General features: G+C 48.2%; 1 protein-coding gene across 5 annotated transcripts in view; it reads left to right on the top strand.

Moving 5' to 3' along the window:
* LOC142584952 (uncharacterized) overlaps window positions 1-21,794 on the top strand; it is a 79,673-nt gene extending 57,879 nt beyond the window's left edge. For 3 of the 5 annotated variants that reach the window (XM_075695322.1, XM_075695323.1, XM_075695321.1), the window contains 6 exons: window positions 4,094-4,189; window positions 9,988-10,117; window positions 12,264-12,327; window positions 13,622-13,688; window positions 18,306-18,493; window positions 19,494-21,794. In XM_075695322.1, coding sequence (XP_075551437.1) covers window positions 4,094-4,189; window positions 9,988-10,117; window positions 12,264-12,327; window positions 13,622-13,688; window positions 18,306-18,493; window positions 19,494-19,619 — 671 coding nt within the window. In that variant the 3' untranslated portion in view covers window positions 19,620-21,794. Of the gene's footprint in view, window positions 1-4,093; window positions 4,190-9,987; window positions 10,118-12,263; window positions 12,328-13,621; window positions 13,689-18,305; window positions 18,494-19,493 lie in introns of those variants that run through there. The other 2 variants (XR_012828989.1, XM_075695324.1) reach the window with 2 other exon arrangements.
* The last annotated feature ends 106 nt before the right edge of the window (window positions 21,795-21,900 follow it).

Here is a 21,900-nt window from a genome sequence, read left to right as displayed (position 1 = left end):
GGGAGCAGATACCTCATGTCAGTACCGTAGAAAGAGTGTGCTTTGCTATGCACTGTTTTTTGTAGGCCCGGACTTGATCCTTATTATCTGTATAAGGCGAACAATAATGCAAACTTGGGGAATTTCTTTAATTTTCATACGAACTTTAATTTTACCTGGAGTTCTTTCGTTAGCTATTCTTGGCAGTCTTGTGTCCAAATATTTGGCTGAAGTATTTTGTGATGCATCATCGACAAAATATTGAAGAAAAATGGCCCCAAAGGTGCAGAAATTGCATTTGCGTCATGTTTTCAGCTGTAAATGCTCTATTGAGGTGGCAGACTCATGCGTCGTAATTTTCGCGCTAGGTGGGTTTTTTTTTTTTCTTTCATGCGAGAGCACATGTCCCATTATGCGAAAACACGGCGTTGTAGTAGGCGACGTGGCCGACGGCAAGGAGTCAAACGACATCAAAGAATACTCGAATTGACGTCAAATTTCCCAGGGAGGTCCCTTCAAACAAAGTCAAATAATGCCTCCGGAAAAAAAGGTAAGGTCAATTTCGGTCTGGGTGGGAGTCGAACCCGGACCTCCGGGATGCGACACGAGCACGCCTTGCCGACGCCACGCTGGCTCCACGGTTCTGTCTGACTAAACGTGTGGCCTATAGCGCGTGCATCGTCAGGCACATGACGGCTCAGCCAATGGGTAGGAGGTGGCCCCACGTCATGAGTGTGTAAAATGACAAGCATTAATGTCCACTTGAATGCAGTTTAGCGGTTCTTCAAGTTATAAGCTCATCGCGAGCAAGCGAGCGCGTTGAGACGCTTGGCGCGTTTTTATTCGGCCTTACCGAGGCTCAGTTAAAACGCAGGCGAGAGCTTGCGCGGGCGAGGAACGCGAAGAAAAAGAAATTCACCAAGGCGTCTGTAATGCTTTCGCGCACCCACACGTAAGCAGTCTTAAGTATCTCTGCCAAATCCTTATTTCTTTTTAAACTTTGGCCTCTACTCTTTTTAAGGCGTCGTTGACCAGCAGTATATCTTCACGGCATACATGGGCGCAAAGTTTTATGTACAGTGAACGAGTTTTTCGCAGATGGGCCTTACAGAAGTGCTTAAGACTGCCATGCCTCCGTTTATAAAGTCGCCCTGCTTTTCTACTAATGCGATTACCACTCTTTGCCCACTTCAGGCCTTTTCAGTTCTGTCTGTCTGTCTGTCTGTCTGTCTGTCTGTCTGTCTGTCTGTCTGTCTGTCTGTCTGTCTGTCTGTCTAATCTAATCTAATCTTGCACCAACACAGTGATCCAAGTTGTCTACCAGCTTGGACCGTTGGGCATGTTCTCCCGACCATGTTGTCGTCGTCGTCGCTCCATCGTTCCCATTGCAGGTCCGTGATCTGAATCTCGTCATGCCGTCTTTCTGACGCCTTCGACCCTGACTCAGTGGCACAAGTTGCCTAATAGCTTGGGCCAGTAGGCTTACTCTGGAGCTCTAGGTGCCGTCGTGGTCGTTGCGTCGTCATTCCAGCTTTCTCATCCAGCTATCGTCACGACATCGTCGTCATGCAATCTTCACGCAGTCTTCACACGTTCGCTATCAGATCGCTGTCGTGGTGCCGTCCTGGTCGTTCCATGGTCGTCGCTCCAGCTTCGACATCCGACTTTCGTCATGCGGTCCTCGTCGCGCCATTGTTGTCATGCAGGCTTCGCGATACATGTCGTCATCACGCCATTGTCTTCATTTACTCGTCTTCGTCACATTATCCTAGTATTGTTGTCACGGCGTCGTCGTCATACAGTCGTCGTCGTGCATTCGTTGCCATACCGTCGTGCTGACGTCGTCGCAGTCGTTCCATCATCGTCATTCTAATTTCTTCACCCGACGCTCGCCATGCCGTTTTATTCACGTCATCCTCGTCACGCTGTCGTTTTACCATCGTTACCATTTCAGTGACGTCATACCATTGTCGTCATACCGTCATCGCCACACCGCTTTCGTCGTTCCATTCACTTCAACGCTTCGTTATTCTTCGTGTTGTCATGATATATCGATGTTGTCATGTCGTCGTCGTCAGGCAGTCGCCATCGTGCGTGCGTTGTCGTACCGTCGTCGTCATACCGACCTACTAGTGCAGTCACCGTCACTTCAGCTACGTCATGCGACTCGTCATGCCCGGGTCGTCGCATCGTCGTCATCATAAAGGCTTCGTATGCAGTCGTCGTCACGCCATTCTCATCAGACACTTGGTCATTATCCTGTCGTCATCGTGCCGTTGTCGTGCCATCGCCATCGTTGCGCCAGTCATGCAGCCATCGTCATGTATTTGCTGTCATACCGTCGTCACGATGGCGCCGCAGTCGTTCTACCGTCATCGTCGTCCAACTCTCCTCATGCCGTTCTCGGCGCACAGTAGTTAAAAAATTAAATTCTCGAGATTTACGTGCCAAAACCGCAGTCTGATTGTGAGGCACGCCTTTGTGAGTGATTCGGGATTAATTTTGCCCACCTGAGTTTCCTTAACGCCACCCAATGCAGGGTACACGGGTGCTTTTGCATTTCGCCGCCATCGAAATGCGGTTGCCGCTGCCGGGATGTGATCCCGCGACTTGGTGCTTAGGAGCGCAACGCCAAAGCCACTAAGTAACAACGGCGGGTCGGCACACCGTGGTCTCCACGCAGTCGTTGTCATGCCATCGTCATCACGCCGTCGTTATTATGGTGCCGTTTTACCATCGTTTTATCACTTCAGTACCGTCATCCCATAGTGGTCATGCCGTCGTCATCATACCGGCGGCGTCGTTCCATCGACGTCAGCCCTTATTTGTTACTATAGCGTAATCATACTGTCGTCATTTATTAGTGATTATGCCGCCATTGTCACGTCATCGTCGCCTTGGGACAGTCGCCGCCACCCTGTATTCGTTGTCATACCTTCGTTGTCATGCCGTCGTGGTCGTGCCGCTGTTGATACTCCAGCTTCGTTATCCGACTCCCGTCTTGCCATCGTCATCACGCTGTCGCCGTCATACAAGCTTCGTGGTACAGTTGACGCATTGTCGTTATACACTCGTCATCTCACTGTTCTCACACGATTGTCGTTGCATCGTCGTCATTGCGCCGCCGTCATGCCGTCGCGGTCCTTCGATCGTCGTTATTATAACTTTATTATCCAACTCTCGCCGTGCCGTTGTCGGCACACGATCGTCGTCGTGTCATTTTCGTCATGCCGTCGTCGTCGTGCTGTCGATTTGCCATCATCATCACTGTTATGCCGTCATCCCGTTGTCGTCGTCGTCGTGCACCTTCGTCGATTCACCAACGCCATTCCTTTGTGATCCTATCATAATCGTGCTGTCGTCATTCAATCGTGATTATGGACCGTTGTCATGCCACCGTCATTGCGTCATCGTCAAATAGGTGCTATCGTGCATTTGTTGTCATACCGTCGTCGTCACGCCATCGTATCGTCGTACACTTCGTCGTCGTTACATTGTCCTCGTGTTTTCCTTTGTCACGCTGTCGTCGTTACCCAATCGCTATGCTTTAGAAATCGTCGTCTCTTTGTCTTCATGCCGTCGTCGTGCCGCCTTTGTCGTCCCATCAACGTCGTTCCTTCTTCGTCATCCCGTAGTCGTCATTGCGTCGTCGTCACACAGCCGTCGTCATGCCGCCATGTTCGTGGGCGACCTTGGCAAGCGAGTGTCATAGCTATGTGGGACGATACAGGAGTATCGCATATAGCCGAATCAACCGAAGTCTCACTATAACCACTATGTTAGATAAACTTTAGAGATACGGTGTGTCACTACATTGCTGGAACGCTAACCGCCTTCCCGTCGACAGTCATCGTTAGATGAATTCTGCCATACTTTTTTTCACCTGTATGGTACACGTTTTTTTTTTTTTTTGCTTATCTCGACCGCTGTACATTTAACATTTCCACACGCTTTGAATCCTAGCGCATCTGGAAGGTGGACCTTGACTACTATTCTTGCTGGGTGAATATATTGGCGTTCCATGACGACGAGTCGTTCTGAGACTTTTGTTGCAACGAACACATGCCTCATCCTGTTAGGAATATTTGGTCGTATGTGTTCTTGTCTTCTATAGGACGCCCTTTGGCGACTGAGTTTACGGCGACAGCGGAGAAGTTTGACGGGACAGCGACGTCTGTGGAGTTTACGGAAGAAGAGAATTGGGAAACAGGTGAGGCTTCTCTAGCGCACACGCCCCAGATTGTCCCACGGGAAGACATGCACCACGGGGCTTCCTATAGCGGTCTGTGATCGGGCCTATGTTACTTCTTCTCTTTCTACTCATCTCTGTTACTTCTTCTCTTAAATGGTATCGCCAAAGATGTATATTCACAAATTAGGGTTCGACTGTTTGAAGACGATTCTTAAGTATTTTGCCGAGTTTTTGCGTTCGCGACTAACTGCTGCTTGATGAAACCCCATGCATTGGGCTCGAACGCCAGCATTGCAAACGCTGGCGCTGCTGTCGTTTTGACGCCTAAAGTTAATTGAATCACATGACACCGCTTCGCCTCAGCAGCGCTGGCACGGCTTGCAGTGAACCGCCTTTTCGCACGGTTTAAGCGGGATGCTTTTGTTTTGCGATATAAGTTATACAGGGTGTTCAAACTTAAGCTTTATGCTTTTTTTAAAATTAGTCACTGGGAGCCACGCGAAGACCACCAGTGCTGATAAGTTATGTGGCTAGGGGGACACAAAGTGAGATCATAATTGTCGCTGTAAGCAGCCCAATCAGCCAAAATTGAATAATTAACTTTTTGTTGACTGCCGTAAGTTGGTATGTTTGTATTGAAAAGTTAGAAGCAGTCGTGTTTCGACTCAGTATCAGTTTGAAGAATTCTTCTAGCGTGTCTGTGCTCCGAGATCTCCGACTACAAATTTTGATTGTCTTTTGCATGATTACGCATGCAAGAGAGTGAGGATCGGCACAAAGCTCCTCTCTGATGTGACGCGGCTGTTGCGTGCGGCGTTTAGTCTGACAACAGGACGGAGGCATAGGCAAAGATGACAACTATTCCCCTTCCCCTCTCGGCTTGCGAAATATGACAGCGCCGTGCAGTTGTTGCTCTTGATTTCAATAAAGCTTCCAGTACTTGGAAATCAGCAGTTACCTTATTTGCGTAGCCCCGGCAAGGACCGCTCGTCTAGTCGCCATTACGCACGCGCACTGTCCTCCAGCTCCTCCGCTCGCGCCATATTTTATCTCGGAACGGCAGCTGCCGCATGCTGTGTGCGCATGTGTCGTATGGTGTATGTCCGAGTGAAAGCACGCGAGAGAAGCCGATGATCGCGGCTCCATATGGCGCGCGCGAAATAAGAAAACGGAGAGAGCGCAAACGCGTTCCGTCGCGCAAAAGGGGTACGAAAGGGCGGGAGAGGAGGCGGCGGTTGTGCCCCGGCAGCATCTGCGCGCGTTTCGCGTCTGGGCGCAAGGGCGAACTGACGATCGCGGCTCAATCTCGCGCGCCATGTATGGAGGAAAGCGGGGAGGCAGCGCGGGAGGGAAGTTTTCACTCCGCCAACAGGTGCGTACTTTGCACGGCCGCGCGCAGTCGCGCGCGCCGCCGTATCTTGAAAGGGATCTGCAGACGATTCATATCTTGGTGCGCACTGCGTTCTCTCTGCTCTTGCGTTGAGGCGATGGACCCCGCGGAGGTCACTGCGCTCGCTGCTGCTGTCGCGCTTGCTCCCGCCTGCAGCGTTTTCACAGCGAGTTTTCGCGGTCATCGAGCGAGATGTGTTCATGTTAGCTTGTGCTCGCTGACACCACGCTTGTTAATTCAGTTCCATGTTTATACGGCCGATAAACCTGCTATTCTTACTTCGTACAGCTGTCTACTAATTTGCTCTCGCAATCGATGCTTCGCCTTTCCGGCGGAACTGCGACATTTTTTTTTCTTCGGTCTCGTTCGTCTCGTCCTCTACGACGGACTCACCCGTTTTGCGGAAATTGTGTCCTCAGAACAGCCGCCGTATTGTTTTTATGCGATCCCCTTTGAATATTACTGCTTTACGGGGTCAAAAGGCAGTATCCGAAGCAGAAAACTCCTATGTGTCGTACTGGTTTACCAACAGCAGTGATCGCTGTGACGAGCAACGCGTACACACCGGCGTCGTACACGAAGCGAACGTATGCATAACATAGTCATTTGACGTTTTCTATACCCAAAATGCGCGAAAACGATGCCAATGGGTGACACGAATACATTATAACGACTGGCGCTTACACGTTTCGGGGTTGCATTGAGGTGGCCGCACGCGAGCACCTTTTATGTTTTAGTTACCGCGCGAAGCGATGAGACAGTGAATAGATTTTCCCACTGACGCTGGCAATTCAACGACGCCGCTGCTGCACTCGGTTGCATAAAAACCGACAACAGAGCAAAAATAGCTCACAACGCAAGCGCACACTGCGACTGATGATGCGCGTTTGCGCACCCAAGAGAAACTTTCGCATTCCGTAGTTACCGCTGCACCGAAAGGCTACACAGTGGTTCTTCGACCATTTCGTGTAAACTGCCATAGCGTAAATTTCACGAAGGAGGAGCTCAAACAATCTACGAATCGTCCCACAGTACGCGACGGCAACGCATTCAAGCAGCGCCGTGCGGGGTCGCACAGGCCGGAGAGGAAGAAAGGCCCGCTGCGCGGCCTTTCCTCCTCGCACATGCACACACAATGCGTATTTCTTTATATGCGCCAACACCGAAAGCGCTGCCGAGCACCTTTATGACTTTCACCCATCACACAACGCAAAATCGTCAGCTCAAGTTTGTCAGGAAGGTTGCTGTAAACAAACTAAATAAATGCCTTTGAAAAGGAACTTCGGCTAATTTTGGGAGATAGAGAGAGGGATATAAGGAAGACAGGGATGCTAACCAGTCAAGAGTCCGGTTGGCTACCCTACGCTGGGAGAAGGGGGAAGGGGAAGAGAGAGCGATGGTGGGAATCGAGCCCGGGCCTCCGGGGTGCGTGCGAGTCGAGCGCTCTTCTCCAACGCCACGGCGGCTCCGCGGTTCTGGCTGCCTCAAGGTGTGCCTAATTGCGTGCTTCATTGGGCACTCGACGGCGCCGCCGATGGGTAGGAGGTGTCGTCACGTCGCGAGTGTTTAACACGAGCGCGTTCATGGCGTTCCGAGGTCTACAAACGGTACAATGATTTCGCATTCCCACACGTGAGCAGGATTAAGGCTCTCTGTCGGGTTCTTTTTTTTTTCCCCGCTTGATTGACAATAATTGTAAGTCAGGTGCGGTCATCTTTTCCAGCTGGGTGCGACATAGTCAAGAGCGGTACGGGCGAATATATCAGGAAATGATGGCGACCATTATGTGTACGTCACGGCCAATTCATTGTTCCGATACCTGTTGGAATTTGTAGTCTTTCCGGAAAGCTTCAAGATGTCGGAAAACATGAATTCGCCAGTCTTCTCACCCATAGATATCATTATCAGGGTCACTGGTTGGTTTTATATCTATTTTCCATTTTTTTTCCCGCTCTACATTGGAATCGTTTGTTCCCCTTCCCCCTCTTTATGCAGACCAGCAGGCGAGCGGTCGTACGCACGCCGGCAAAAAATCTAATCCTTTCCCAGTGAAGAGCGTTCCTCTCCGACTCGCGTGTGCGTCGCTTTGATTCCGCCAGTTCGAGCTCGTGGCCAGGCTTCCACCATGGAGTTCGCTTCCACCGAGATCGTTGCCCACGTGACGCCAGCACGTGCGTCGCGCAAGGTGTTTCGCGTGAGCGTTCTTTGCGTTTCGTGCCTCATTTACTGCCCGACAGGAGAAAAAAAAGAGGTTTTACGAATTAAATTGATCGTTGTTTTCAAAAGTGAAAAAGAAAGAAAGAACAAGATTAAAAAAGAAGGAATGCGCAAAGTATAATTGAACTGTCGTCGCGAGTAGATAAATAGTTAAACGATCACGTTTCCAATCCTTGTTCCGTTTCGCGCGACATCGAGTGAACGGCGAGGAAGAAGAAGTGTTCCGAAGGCTCCGACCGGCCATCCAGCCTACGTAAAACGGTGAGCTCGGGAGAGATTGTCGTGTCGTCGCGTGCCTATTTCGTGCCGGCGCGGACGACCGTTGCGTTGGTCATACCGCTTTTGTCGCCGCGCTAGTCTAGTTACGTGTTTCTGTTTAGAGGTGCAGTCTGTGTTATAAGAAACGAGGCCACTAGGAGAGCGCGCGTTTGCGAGTGCCGCGGTTGCATTGCACAGCGTCCGTGGAAGCCCCCCCCCCCCTCGGTGTGCCAGGGAGCTCCGAACGGTGAGGACGTCGGTTCGCTTCCCGTTGGTCGAGCCCTCTAGACCGTAAAGCTGTTCTACGAAAATTACTAGGCGGACCTCTGTCGCTATCGTTCAGCCACCATGGGAATGATGGTTATATGGTATGCACGGACTAGTCTAATTCTCGTGCTTGTGGCTTCAAACATTCTTCTGACGTTGTTTACTATGCTTTTTGTTTGTCTTTCCGAACTCGAAAGCGATTGTAGCTTCTTAGGCATTTCGAGGCAATTAAATTTAGGTGCGCGTGCCTAATCATTGCTAATTGCTGCATTTATAACGCACTATTAGTTATTGAAGATGATGAACTTTCAAAGACACAAGGTCGTTTGAAGCCAGGACAGGTTTAGGCTACTCGATCCATGTGCACCCATTAATCTGTTGCTGAGTGAATTGCCGTATTAGTGACTGTCGCAGTAACTATGGCGCCGTGTAGTTTTCTTTTCTGTATAAATTTTCTGTAGGGAAAGTCTATATGCTTTTGGCCATCGACGATGCGACTGTCCCGGCTAATCATTGCTATAGACGCGTCTATTTGCATGAGTGACTACTTGTGATGCTGACAGTCTTTTACGCGCCGCCCACATGGAACGCATTTCCGGCGTGTATTTTTGAGCTTTGCGTCTCCTGGCGCCGAAGTGCTTGTATTTTAGCGCAGCGCGATATGGTCGCGTCTTTGCATTAATCGAAAATAACGTTTACCGTGAAAACGTCGGCTCGATTCTTTGGCCGCGCCGAATTCACTTCGGCAGACATGTAGTTGAAACTGCGTGGCACGCATCTCTCTGCGTATCCTGGGGCAGGAGGGGGTTGGGGGTGGGGGGGGGGAGAGGAGTGGTGCGATGAGGCGACGCAGTGCTCCAAATACGCTCCCGTGTTCTAGTACGGTAAGAAAAAAAAAAGCACGACCGCTCGTCCGTGAGTTTTCTATGTGGATGTATTAGTTAGCGATACGTCTTAACACTGTACGCCAACAAACACAATACTTAAGAAAAAAAATTTAACAAAGGAAAATAAAACGAAATTTCGTCGTAGTCGGCAAGATTGCCTTCAAATCGAAAAGTTCGTTGGATGCTTCCCCGTGAAATTCTCATATTGCTTGCCAAAATTACGCGCTCAGGGGCGAAGTCGCAAATTGTTTTTTCTCCCGACCTACGCGTTCCCCGTGTTGTCGGGGCCTAACGGGGACTCTGAAACGGAAGCGTCTTATATACAGTTCATGGACGCCGCCTTCTTGGGCTCTTATAGAAAAGAAATTTCAACTTTGTGCGCAGTGATGTGGAGTTAACATGGTCGAGGGGTACCCCGAACGTCTTTCTGCAACCGTTTACACGCAAACGCACCGAAAGTACACAGTTCTGTGCATTGTTTATCACAGTTAAACTTTCGACATTTTCAGCGAGCCATCATGGCCTGCGTGGCGTACGTACGATATGGTCTGCACCATGCAGTACCCGCAACCAAGTGCAATCACAGCGTGTTGCGAGGTGCGCTCGATCGAGCCGGCGGTTCGTGCAGTGACGCCTCGCGCTTACTTTCATGTATAACCACGCTTGCTAACCCGCGATGTTAGTGTGTGTCTTTCTTGCTCTTGGCGCTCGATGTGGCGCCGTGCAAGCTGGCGGTGCAATGCCGCACTTGGCGGCTGCTACACCGAGCGTACGACGCCTGTACGACGCCTGCGCAGAAATAGTACCCGGACAGCCAGGTTACGTGCCGCAGGTGTCAACCTTCTTCCAGCGTATGCGTCACAGGTCCCACCGACAGAGGCGACGCCTCTACCGAGAGCAGGCGGCGCAGTACCGGCTGCAGGAGGAGTGAGTATATGCACGCACCGTTGGCCCAACGCAGTGTTGTTCGTTGGCCCGGGCGCAAAGGCCATCCTTTCGGTGCAGCGCAAATGTGGTACATATGGGCGCAGAGGGATAGCAGAACGCGATGCGTGTAGTGTGTGCGTGTTGTTATTCCTCCGCGTCCATGTACTGGTTTCGCTGCACCGACAAGCCTTTACGATGGCGTGCCGGCAAGCCTGCTATGATATTTGTTTCTTGTGAACTGATGCCGTATTCACAAAGCTTTTCGTTGCCTAAGTACTTTTTTGCCGTTGGCCGGCCGCCTTCGGTAATAATACGTCCAGGTTCAGGATTGGCTGAAATTTTTTCTTACGAACACTTCTAGGGTAAGAGCCTTTCTTTTTTCTTCAGTTCTAGCCATTAATTTCCAGTCCAATGCCTGTCCCACCACTTTCTTTCTCTTTTTTTTCTTGTCTATGTAGTCGCGCTGTGTTCCTTAAGGTAAAGCCGACTCGCCGAAGCGTAAGTTCAATTAACCATGACGCCACCGTTACGTGCGAAGGCTGCGGTTCGACCACGAAGTTATCGAAAAAAGGAAAGTCTGGCATTAAATTCTTTCTTGCATAAATGAATAATAAATAAGCAATAAAAAGTAATAGTAATAAATGAAGACAATTCTGAAAGAATCCTTTAGCAGTATAAACTGATACAATGTAACTTTTCATTGTCCCTTTTGAAGGCCGCCGATAAGGCACCCGTCTGAAATTTTGGCTATGCACACTTTGTTAATAAGCCCCGTTTGGACAGCGTTCTACCGCAAGAATATATGGATAATGTGGTTTAGCACCAGCCGGGAGCGAAGCAGACGTAATAATGCAGTGCGACGGGTGCGAAGGTGGCGGGCCTCCGCAAACTAGGCTTTCTCTCCCGCTGTCGCGTCTAGCGCCCTCGAGCGACATTCCTCCCGCATGTTCTCCCATGTCGGAGCCGAGGGATCACGTGACGTTCACGTCACGACCCTCGCTTCCTATGTCTTCTTTTCTTCTCGCTGTGCGCAACGCATGCCCCTCGGGAAGCTTTGCGGTCCCTGCTTTGTTTTGCGGTCTCTGCTGCGGTAGTTTAGCAGTTTACATTGCCTCGGTCTACTAGTGGACTGCAGGCGGTGCGTGTGGCGTGTAGGTGACGGCTATGACGTCGTTTCGGCTGACGGGGAGCGGTTTCTCCCGAGGAGGAGGGACATGGGCGCGCGGAAATCGTTTGAATCTTCAGCTGTTTTCGCGGTGCGCATCGCGGCGTGATACTTTCCATACACGATTGTAACTGCGTGTTCTACGCATCGCGCTTTGTCCGTTGCAAATGCCCGAACCTAAGGAGGTGCGCTTTAAATTACAGCTCCGCGTAATTTTTTTCGCGTCAGAGAAGTCGTTGGTCTAAATTTCTCTGCGCCTTGCGTTTCGCGTAAGATCGTTGAAGCAACGCTGTAGAAATTATTTTAAATAAACCGCTAAAAGAACAGAAAGGGGACTGCATGAAACCGAAAGTGTGCCCGGGCAGCTCAGAGAGCTGTTTCTATAGTGAAGTCAGTGCTGACGTCAGAGCAGGGACGCGCCTGGAACAGGTGCGCTAACCGCGACATTTAGAGACCGTTTGAACAGCCGATGAAAAAAAAAAAAGCAAACATCAGAAGAGAAATGAACAGGACGACAACTGGACTTGCGGCTACTTTTGTTCATGATTCATGAAGGAACTCCTACTAAAGAAAAAAAATATATATCAGGTGCAGAAGATACCCGTAGAAACAGAAAACTTTGTCAGGCCAAACCTTGCGAAGATAACCTCTAATTTGCAGTGAACTCATGGACCGCGGCGTCGTATTGGGAGGTGTTAACTCGATATCATTTTGGTTCTGGCTTCCTTCTCTTTACTGCAATAGCAGTTTAGAGCTATAAACACAGTTTGATCCGTCCGTTCAGCTGTTCATTTACGCCACGGCTTCCGTCATTGTCGTTCCATGCAGTTTCGAGAGTCTGTACGGGATTGAACAAATTTCTCGGGATATTGGGGGCGTTGAAGAGATTTTAAGGGGCTAACGCTGTCACACTTATTGCGTTCATAGTCGCGGACATCGCTGAAGCCCTGCTTAGTCTTTCTTTCCTTTTTATTTTTCCAGAGACCGCGCGAAGACAGGCGGTGACGACGCATCCATGCAGGCTGGCGGACATCGCCCTTCAGACGTAAGGATTTTCATCACTTGCACATAGTCCGTGCTTTCAGTTCTCACTGCCAGAACATGGATGTGCATCACTGTTCCTGTTTTGGTGGAAATGTACAATAGTATACGCGTGAGGCCTTTAAGCCGTCAACGGGGGCGAAAAAACGAACGAGAATTATTTATCAAACGCGTCTTACATACGGCCTGCTGTAGTTCTGGCGTATCCCTTATTGTCGATGACTTGTAATGCACTGTGCACGGAAAAGACGATGACGTTTCGACAGGCCCCCCTCACCCCCCCCCCCCCCTCGTTGGGTCTCCTCGACTCTCTCCACTATAAACGCGAACTATTTAATGCTTTCGCGCAGCTGCAGTCCCGCGCTAAAATGGCATACCTCTATGCTAAAGTGCCTTCTAACCAAGAAATCACTACAACGGGCATCACTCTAGTTTCAAACGCTGTGTATGAAGTGCCGCCAAGTCTCATAAACTAAAATTCTTTTGGAGCTCGCTACTTCACGCCTGCATCAGTAGGAAGTGGTATAGTCGAACCGAATTAATCATGTCTAATACGACAGCAAGATGTCCCTTCGTTATATCCGATATTCGCATATATTTGTCGCATGCCAACGACGCCGATAAACATATTAAACATGTCTCCTCACATCCAAAAATTCTTTATATCGGATAATTTGTTATAATCGTGTTCATTGTATGGAGGTTCGACTAGCGTAATGCGCTTACGCTTCCTTTCAGGAACGTGATAGAGATGGTGATAATTTGATAGCCACCCGTCGTCCCGCAAGCGCAGGTCGGCATGCTCACTGACGACTGCAACTGACTCGTAATCGCTCCGCACGCATTTCGCAGAGCGTGAGCTGGAGCATTAGTGAGTGACAAATTGCGCGAGTGGGCATGAGCATGAACCACCAAGTTAGCGCCGGTGAGTTTGAGCAAACGTGAACGTATGGAGATGCGTTGAGTGCCGGCCGACGTGATTACGAACAAAGGCGAGGGACGGTGTTTCTGAGCGGACTTGAGCGCGAACGCCAGTGACTGTCGACAAGTGTGAGTTGACGTGAGTGCTATGTGTGTGAGTGAGTGCCTGTGAGTGGACGCGTGTACGAGAGAGAGTGGGTGCCGGTAAGTGTGACTATGAACGCGTGCGAGCGCTGGAGAGTATCAGTTGGGCGTGTGCGCACGCGAGAGTGAGTGAGTGAGTGCGTAGGGCGGAGAAAATATTGGCGAGTGAGTGTGACCGCCTGTTGTGCCGACCTCCTCTGTCCGCAAGTCTGTATAACGCCGTTCAAATGCAGGGTAGCGGTCCCTCCAGCGAGGGATTGCCTCCACCGCCACCCCCTAGTGCATCCCAGGCTTGTCGAGGTGAGCGATGGTTGCGGAATGGGTTTCATTCTCGCTTCGGGCGTGCGCCGTTAATCCTTTTGTGAAGCAAGACAACCTTAAAAAAAAATGTTATAAAAGTCGCTGGTGTCCGATTGTGTTGTCCACGCGCTTTTCTAGACTGCCTACGACGTACTTAAAGGGACACCCAAAAGAAACGCTAATTCAGTTTAGGCATGGTGAAGTAGATTTTCAAAGCTCAGTGTTTGTTAACATGGCAGTAATAGGTTGAGGATGCATTCAGACGCCTCTATAACGAAGCGCCCGCGACTTCCGGGGTCGTTCGTTGAACTGATCACTTCGTCGTATAAAGATCAGACACCGCATATCGCTCCTATAGGGCAGGCTAAGCACATCGAGCACGATAAAAAGCTTTATTTAACGTGACCTCAAGAGATACTTAGTGAAAGAAGTCTCCAATTTCCTTCTGCACACACACCCTCTTACGGAACGTGCCAGGGCGGCCGACGTTGTCATCGAAATTCGCACACACTGCGCGGCGGAACACAGGGACGACGCAAGTTGCGGCCGCACAGCGTCGATTGCCACTACCGCCACCATGGTCGGTTCAATATTTATTGTTAGACTCCAGACATTTCATTCACGTTGCCTTTGTCGCATTTCGCCCCTTTCCCGGCCTTGTTGGCTTCGAGGATATCGTTGGTCGTCAGTTCCGAGCGGCTCACGTCGTCGTGAATCACTTGTAAGCGTGACATTGCCAATACTAGTTTTTTTTTGTGTACCATACAGAAATTAAAAAAAAAATCGCCTGTGGCAGATAGCATAATTCTATTCATTGAGTTGGATTACTCAAACAGGCGAACATTACTTGAACAAGAAATCGAAATGCATAATTTACTAAATAATAAAATTCACTAATTGTCTTCTTCAATTAATTATTTTGTGGCACCTGTTGGAATTTACAAATGGCAGCCGGGGAGTTCGCGAAGCGTATTTACTTGGAACGAATTTTTCAGGACGACACTATAGTTTCGATGTATTCATTTCCAAAGTGTGCGATGAAATACATGGGTGTTCCAGGTACATATGTGCTCCGATGCATAAATACGGCGGGTTGTTCATTTAGAGAGTGTTGCAACAGCCGTGCATTTTTGGAACAAGTTTCCCGGTCAATATGTCGAAATCCGCGCCATCTCTATAATTTATAACGAGTGGACATGCCTAGCAAATCCACCGACTCCAATTTGTAAATTGCAATATGTGCCGCAATGTAATAATTAAAAAGGTAAATGTGACTGTCTGTTAATTAGTCGAATATGCTGTTCAGTTTCTCGCGCGACTAATGCCCGCTGCTTGAAGTACTCGAGCTCAAAGACTGCAATCCACAGGCGAGTCCTAAAAAAAAAAAAAAATGGTGTGGTCTAACAAAGCGCTCAGTATATGCGAGAAATAAAATTTCTATGTATTTCATTTATGTTCTGACAGATCCGCTCCGCCATCCTTCTCGGCCACATAATAATAATAATAATAATAATAATAATAATAATAATAATAATAATAATAATAATAATAATAATAATAATAATAATAATAATAATAATAAAGAACATAACTCTCATATCGTGTTTTTTTTATCTAGAATCTCATACGTGTCATGAGATTATTGGATCGGCTTATTGGATCATACGGGTTACTGAGACACATTACTGTCGTTATTTTTCAATAGGACACCCACTCATCTCTTACTTACCCTTTACATTTTGCATATCGATCTTCGTGTCTCTCCACTTTCGAACATTTGCTTATAGCATTTAGTCCTCTGGGAGCAAACGCCCTCGCCTTGGAAAGTGTGACAGAAAAATTTATTCTTCGACGCTTTCTTGAATCGTCCTGTGGTGCTCCACATTGCGCATAGGAATGGTTGCAAGAAGAAAGAACAAATTTTCCACGATACACGCAAATGTATTTGTAAGTTCTTTCACTGGTTCAGCTTGTGAATTGGTAAGAAAAGAGACGTCACCACGATCGCTGGTTGTCTTAACCACGACCACATAAATCGGCCATTCGAATACGAGTGGAATTTTCTTTGTCCCAGGTAGAGCGTGGTAACCGCAGTAGCTCCGAATATTCGACCATAATCGAATAAATCGATTATCAAATTTTAAATTGGTTACTTCGATTGAAAACTACATTGTCCGATGCAAATGACAGCTAAATTTATTTACTGAGTAAATAACGTATTATTAAAGGATAACTCCGCAGATTGTTCCATGTCCACTGACGTTAAAAAAATTTTGAATATACGTTTTCTTTTGTACTCGGTTGTCTGTGTCAAACAATATGGCTGCAAGTGGTTTAGTTTGCCTGAAAATGACTTTCAAAGATTGGCTACGCGTGTTCCTGGCTCATGCCCACGAATGTATGACTTCTCGCTGGCCACCCTGTGTTTGTGACGTCAGAGACCACGCCGCCGTTTCGCCCAGAAACGAAGAAGCTGGCTCATTTTTCAGGGAGACGACGGCCGTCAATCATCTTTATGGCGGACGTGATAACCGGTGCTTCTCCTCGTCTTGCCGCAGCACAATGCGTTGAACTCGGGAACGTCAGCTGCCTCGCGCGAGGGCTGCTGGTCAAAAGCAAACGGTGATCCTTCAGCGCTCATACTGTTGCTGAAATCGTCGCTGTCAAGTTCGAAACAGCTATGAAAGCTTCCCGTGTCATCAGAAGACATTGTCAGCTTTTCATTTTTGGGCTACGTGTATTGTGTATTTATCATGCGTTCGGCGTGTTTGCATTACGGTAGCGCAGGATCCAACGTCAGCGACTCATCGTGATCTCGCACGAAGTAGCTACAAGTTTCGGTTTCCATACCTCGTTGATTGACTTTTTAATAGTATCGATGAGTTTGTAAGAAAATTAACCCGCGCTACCGATGACAAGGCTGTCAATGCCATTTGAAAACGACAATGCCTTAATATGGTAAAAAAAAAAAAAAAAGAACAGACGCAGGAGTTGCCATTTAAGGAACTTTTCGGAAAGAGGACCGAAATAGATCATGGCTGACCGGGAAACTTCTGTTAGAGGCGATATAATACAAAACAGTGGCATAAAGACTGCGCAGCCTAATTCTTTGCAGCGATGCTAAAGCACAAGAATATAAATCAGTGCGCTCAAGAAGGCTACAAGCACTGACCATGGTAAAAATACGGAAATCATAAGGATGTGGTAGAACATATGTAGCAGCACAAATAAGTTGATACACACCATTTAGGAATGTAAGAACAAATAAAACTTTCTAAATACCTCTAATAACAAGCTTAGTAATTAAGGGCGCATTATTCCCAAATTCAACAGCCACTAATGTAGCAGCACGTCTGCCGTAATTAGTGCGCGCAAATGGTGACGCAAAGTTGATGCTCGAGGCCAACTACAGTCGGGTTAGAGGTCAAGTTAAGCGACATCAAATAAGTTCTTGCACACTTACCGGTGTTGGATTGTCCCATGGCTAACACCTGTACCCATAAGGGGAAAGATGGAATCGTTGATGGAGACATGAAGCTTTTTCTTGTTTGGCAACATTTTGCCGCAAGCAACAGTGGTGAGAGCTGTGACAGACGAGAGAAAAACTGCATGAAATAAACGTCGACAGCTATCTGTCAAGCATCCGTGTCAAATTTTTCAGTGCGCATAAGTTCGTCAGAAATACGCTATTTTCAACTGCGGCTTCTGTCATCGAAGGTGTAAGGCATAATTTACAGCTTTAGGGAGAAGTGTGTTAACAGTGGGACAAACCAGCAACCTAAAGGCCAAATGAATCTTAGTTTCGGGTAGCGCAGATCTAGAGCAGCCTCCATGAAAAATCTTTTAAGTTTGAAATACCTGTGTACCCGTCAAGAAACACTCGCAAAAGTAGACGTATTTTTTATTGCGAAACTGAAAAAATAAAGGTCACGATTACTGCTCACCGGAAGTGACGCATGACTCAAAACGCGAGGCTCCTCGGCTAAGCCTCCGAGATCCGTGGCCGCCCGCGGCGCGAAAAAAAGACATCTCTCGAAGGCGATGTACTGGAGCTATGCCATATCCGCTAACCACCAGGTGTACGCGTCGAGCGGCTATTTAAGGGCTGCTAATAAGAAAATTAATCAGTGAGCATCGCTAAAGCCTTGCCTAGATTGCTTCAGTGGTATATACCACCCATTTACCCGCCGTGGTTGCTCAGTCGCTATTGTGTTGGGCTGCTGAGCACGAGGTCGCGCGATCGAATCCCGGCCACGGCGACCGCATTTCGATGGGGGCGTAATGCGAAAACACCCGTGTGCTTAGATTTAGGTGCAGGTTAAAGAACCCCAGGTGGTCGAAATTTCTGGAGTCCTCCACTACGGCGTGCCTCATAATCAGAAAGTGGTTATGGCTCGTAAAAACCCCATAATTTAATTAATATACCAGCCATTCAATACCAGTTCGGCGAACGTGAAATTTCATTGCAGTTGGCGGGGTGCAAACATTTTTTTACAGTGTTTGATTTATTCGCATTCGATATTTCTAATTCGCGCGAGACGCTATTAAAATTTCGGTGGACTCCAGTGACAGCGCAGGCTGCGACGCCTTTCCCACTCTTTGCACGCATGTTGCCAGACGAGCTGCAAGGCCGTGGCAGCCAGATGAACCCGGCTGCAGCGAACCGCATGGAACGGCGCACCATGGCCGATGTCGTGCGGTCGCCGGCGCCCCCACCGGCCCAGTCGTCGTCGTCGTCGTCCCAGCCGCCGACCACTGTCCAGGCGTCTTACCGAGCCGCGGCGGGTGATCAAGCTGGTGTCCAGGTCGGTTGTACACCCTTCCTCAAAACTCAGTGCTTTTAAAGAGACACGGGGGAGAACAATGATTGCACCTGTATTAGTAAATTACTCTTCTACAAAGCGAAAAATGGCACCCTCACAGCGAGAAGGCACTCTTGTAAGCCAGAATAGAGGCAAAAAAATAAAAAATAAACTAAGGATGGGTGGCCGCGACGCCTGGAACTACAAGCGCCAACCCGTCCTGACTTCCTGCATTTTAACGCCGTATACTAGAGTTTAGTTGCATATTTTTCGGCAGTGATGGACTACATTATATTCTATAAAAGTTATAACTGACCTTACCATATTTTTTTTACCCTGTTGAACAAAAATAACGTACATTGGAGCTCAAAGAAGCATGTCTATAAATGTTTTTGTAATCTATGACGATATTGGTTCGTAAATTTCTGATTAACTGCTGAGAAAAACCGGTATCACAATTCTGTTAACTGCATCTAATAGTACACCTAAAGCGGACAATATGCATGTACTATACATGCCTCTCAATTTCATTATTACTATATGAGTAGGGCTTTGGCAAAACCCTCGTATAACGATTGTAACGAAAACATGTAGCACATAAGATGATATATCAAACTTGTCCGCTTTAGATGCTCTAACAGGTGCAGTTTACAGAACTATTTTTGGTGCAGAGTTGCGGATGTTTAAGCTTAGCGCTTCTGTTTATTTAAGCTTAGCAATTTTCGGCAAATTTCCAAATTTCGAAAAAAGAAAGACAACTCCAGGCCCTGAATCAAACTTCCGCTTCCTACAGCCATTAGAATTTAACTTTCTCTCTTAAAAGCAATAATTTTCATTCACACCCGTTGCGAACTTCCCTCATAAGAGCATTTGTGCGTCTTACGTGCACCCGAATAGGCAGCATCGGAGCTGGCCCGTCCCGAGTTAAGGCTTACTCTTAAGCCTTGAAATTTAACGTTTGCCCTCGCAGCTCTGAACACCGGTGTCTCTGTGTGTCCTCCAGGTGGCGCCCGAAGACGGGACCTGGCAGGTGGCAACATTCCTGCAGGCCGCGTGGACCGTAGTAGCCGGCAGCGATGGCTGCCTCTTCTATGAGTCGAAGCGAAACACCGGAGGCCCACTGGCATGAGGAGCGAGACGTGGTTATCAGCAACGACCTCCAAAGCGCCCGGAGTGATTGTTCTTTCTAGGGTTTTTTTTTCTTCAAAGTTGTGTGTTCAAGAAGAGCTTTGTGGTACATGAGTGCGAGGTCCATTCCACCGGCCGACACTCTCGCGGAACAATACTCATGTAATGAATTCACTGTGCCTTCATTCCTGGTGCTTCCTTTCTTGGTGAAGACTTAACCTCTGTAGTCATTAAAAATTACCCGGGCGGGTCATTTGTCAGCGGTCGGTTCCCGACTCCGCCTTGCATTGGAAATGCAACGCAGAACTTGTAAGACTCCTAGAGCCTGCTTACTAATGGTGCGGATGATAAATGCCCGTGCTGCAAGTGTCACCGGGCGCTCCTTCAATTCTCTACTCCCAAAAATCCATGCTCTAATTCTGTAACTGCGTGGCTTTCTTAGAAGAACGAAACTGCATCTAGTCGTGTGTCCTGCCATCGTCGAGAGACTTCGGCAGTTCCCAAGCGAAGAATGTTGTCGAGAAAGCTTGGCCTGCCTTCATCTGTTGCTTCCCCAGTGTGGTGACAATAAGCAAGTTCATGTTATTTCTATTTTCACCTAGCGCCTTCAGTTACTGCCTTTGCTTGCCGGTTTAGTTTGTTCTATCGTGGCAGTGTGTTGGGGGTCAGACTCATGACAATATTTTCGCATATATCCCTGGAGCTCTTCAAGAGGTCTTTCGGCTCCAAGCGCCGATTGTATGCGTGTCGAAGCCTTGTGGCCTGACGCCCTGTGACGGTGCGCCCTGAGGCGCGTTATCTTAGGGTCTGTTCGACACTGGTAAATTTATGTTAGGGAATAAGCTGTTCCGATCCGTTTTGCGGAATAAGCTTGTCAGCATTACGGTGTGAAGCGGCGTCAAGCGCTTCTGCAGCTCTTAGTATACATGATTGGCGGTTGTTACGATGGTTTAAGTTCGCTGCCAATGCGCCTTTGTAATTTATGATTACGAAATCTCGCTAGGTAATCAAAAAATGACCTTCGGTGCTCACATTTGTGACGAGTTCTTAGAGCTTTCGCCCTAGCGCGTCTGCTTTTTGTAGTTTCTAAAGGAATTGCTCATAACATCCTGCCTATATCATAGGGGCTTGTTGGGTAAGTGCATAGGGGTGAAAAATTCCTGGAGAGTTTCGTTGCATCTATTCAAGATATCATGCGTAACCTAGCTTGGACCTTTTGCCAAGTCTGTTCTAACTTTACTGGTGATCCCCGGAATATAGTACCTGCTCTACCGTTTGTCACCCGCGTTTACATTTTTTTTTTCACAGTTCTGTTTGGCCTCTCGAGTGATGACGCCGATAATTGTTACCCTTCTGTGATAACTGGCTGTGATACGTATGTCTGGCTTACCTGTGGTGCCTTCATCGCGAAGATATGGATTCTCTGATACCTTTATGGTGGGGTCACTGCCACGTTGTAGAGAACACTTGAAGGCTCTTTGTGCTGCTGAAAGCCGAGCGTTTCATCGAACCGGCTAAGACATGGCTGTGCTGAAGGAACAGATCGAGGTTGCTTAGGACTCGGCCACTGCCTCCGCGGAATATGCACTACGGCGTTTTCAGCGTTGGTCTTACGCCGTGGTTGTCTTGGGCTGCGGTGTAGTTTGGCTCTGCGCCTAATGAGAGATCACGTTGGACTGCGTCACAGAGCCGGCGAGGAAGAATAGTGTGACGAAGGCTGTTTCTGCTTAATGTGCTTGCGGTTTTGCGTTTCTGAATAGGTAACGGGCATGGACAGCGTGTTCGTGCCATTGCTGCCATGTGGGAAGTAACCTTCACGATTGCGTTCAAGTGGGACGACGAAAAGAATACAGTGCCGGTTGCCCCACTTATTCCTTCCTTTTATTTTGCACATTTTGTTTGTTGATTTTTTTTCGGCTCCCGGGTACAGTCGGGAAAATGTTACATTATGCAGAATTTTTCGGACACAGATTGTTGCTCAGACAGAACGCCTGGCAATGTAAAGGGACTTGTTAGATTTTGCAGACTGATGAAAAGTGTTACGTGTAGTGAAGTGTTTTTACCGTTACTGGTGGTGTATGTGTGCGTATGTCTTGTTTCTTTTTGGCACGTGGGAGGAGTTGTGGGGTATGGCCTTTGTATGTTTTAAATAAAAGGGTAGTGCAATAATTATCAACTCGTGTTGTCATCTTTCATCGAATATGATCCAATTGCGAGCCAATGAGTCCAGGTGGTGTAGTTTTAGCGACAGATATAAAATATGCAGAATTGTATTTATTGAT

This window comes from Dermacentor variabilis, chromosome 6, assembly GCF_050947875.1.
Source record: "Dermacentor variabilis isolate Ectoservices chromosome 6, ASM5094787v1, whole genome shotgun sequence".
Classification (NCBI taxonomy): domain Eukaryota; kingdom Metazoa; phylum Arthropoda; class Arachnida; order Ixodida; family Ixodidae; genus Dermacentor; species Dermacentor variabilis.
Note: the sequence above shows the minus strand (reverse complement) of the source record. Positions and strands in the feature narration are given on the sequence as shown.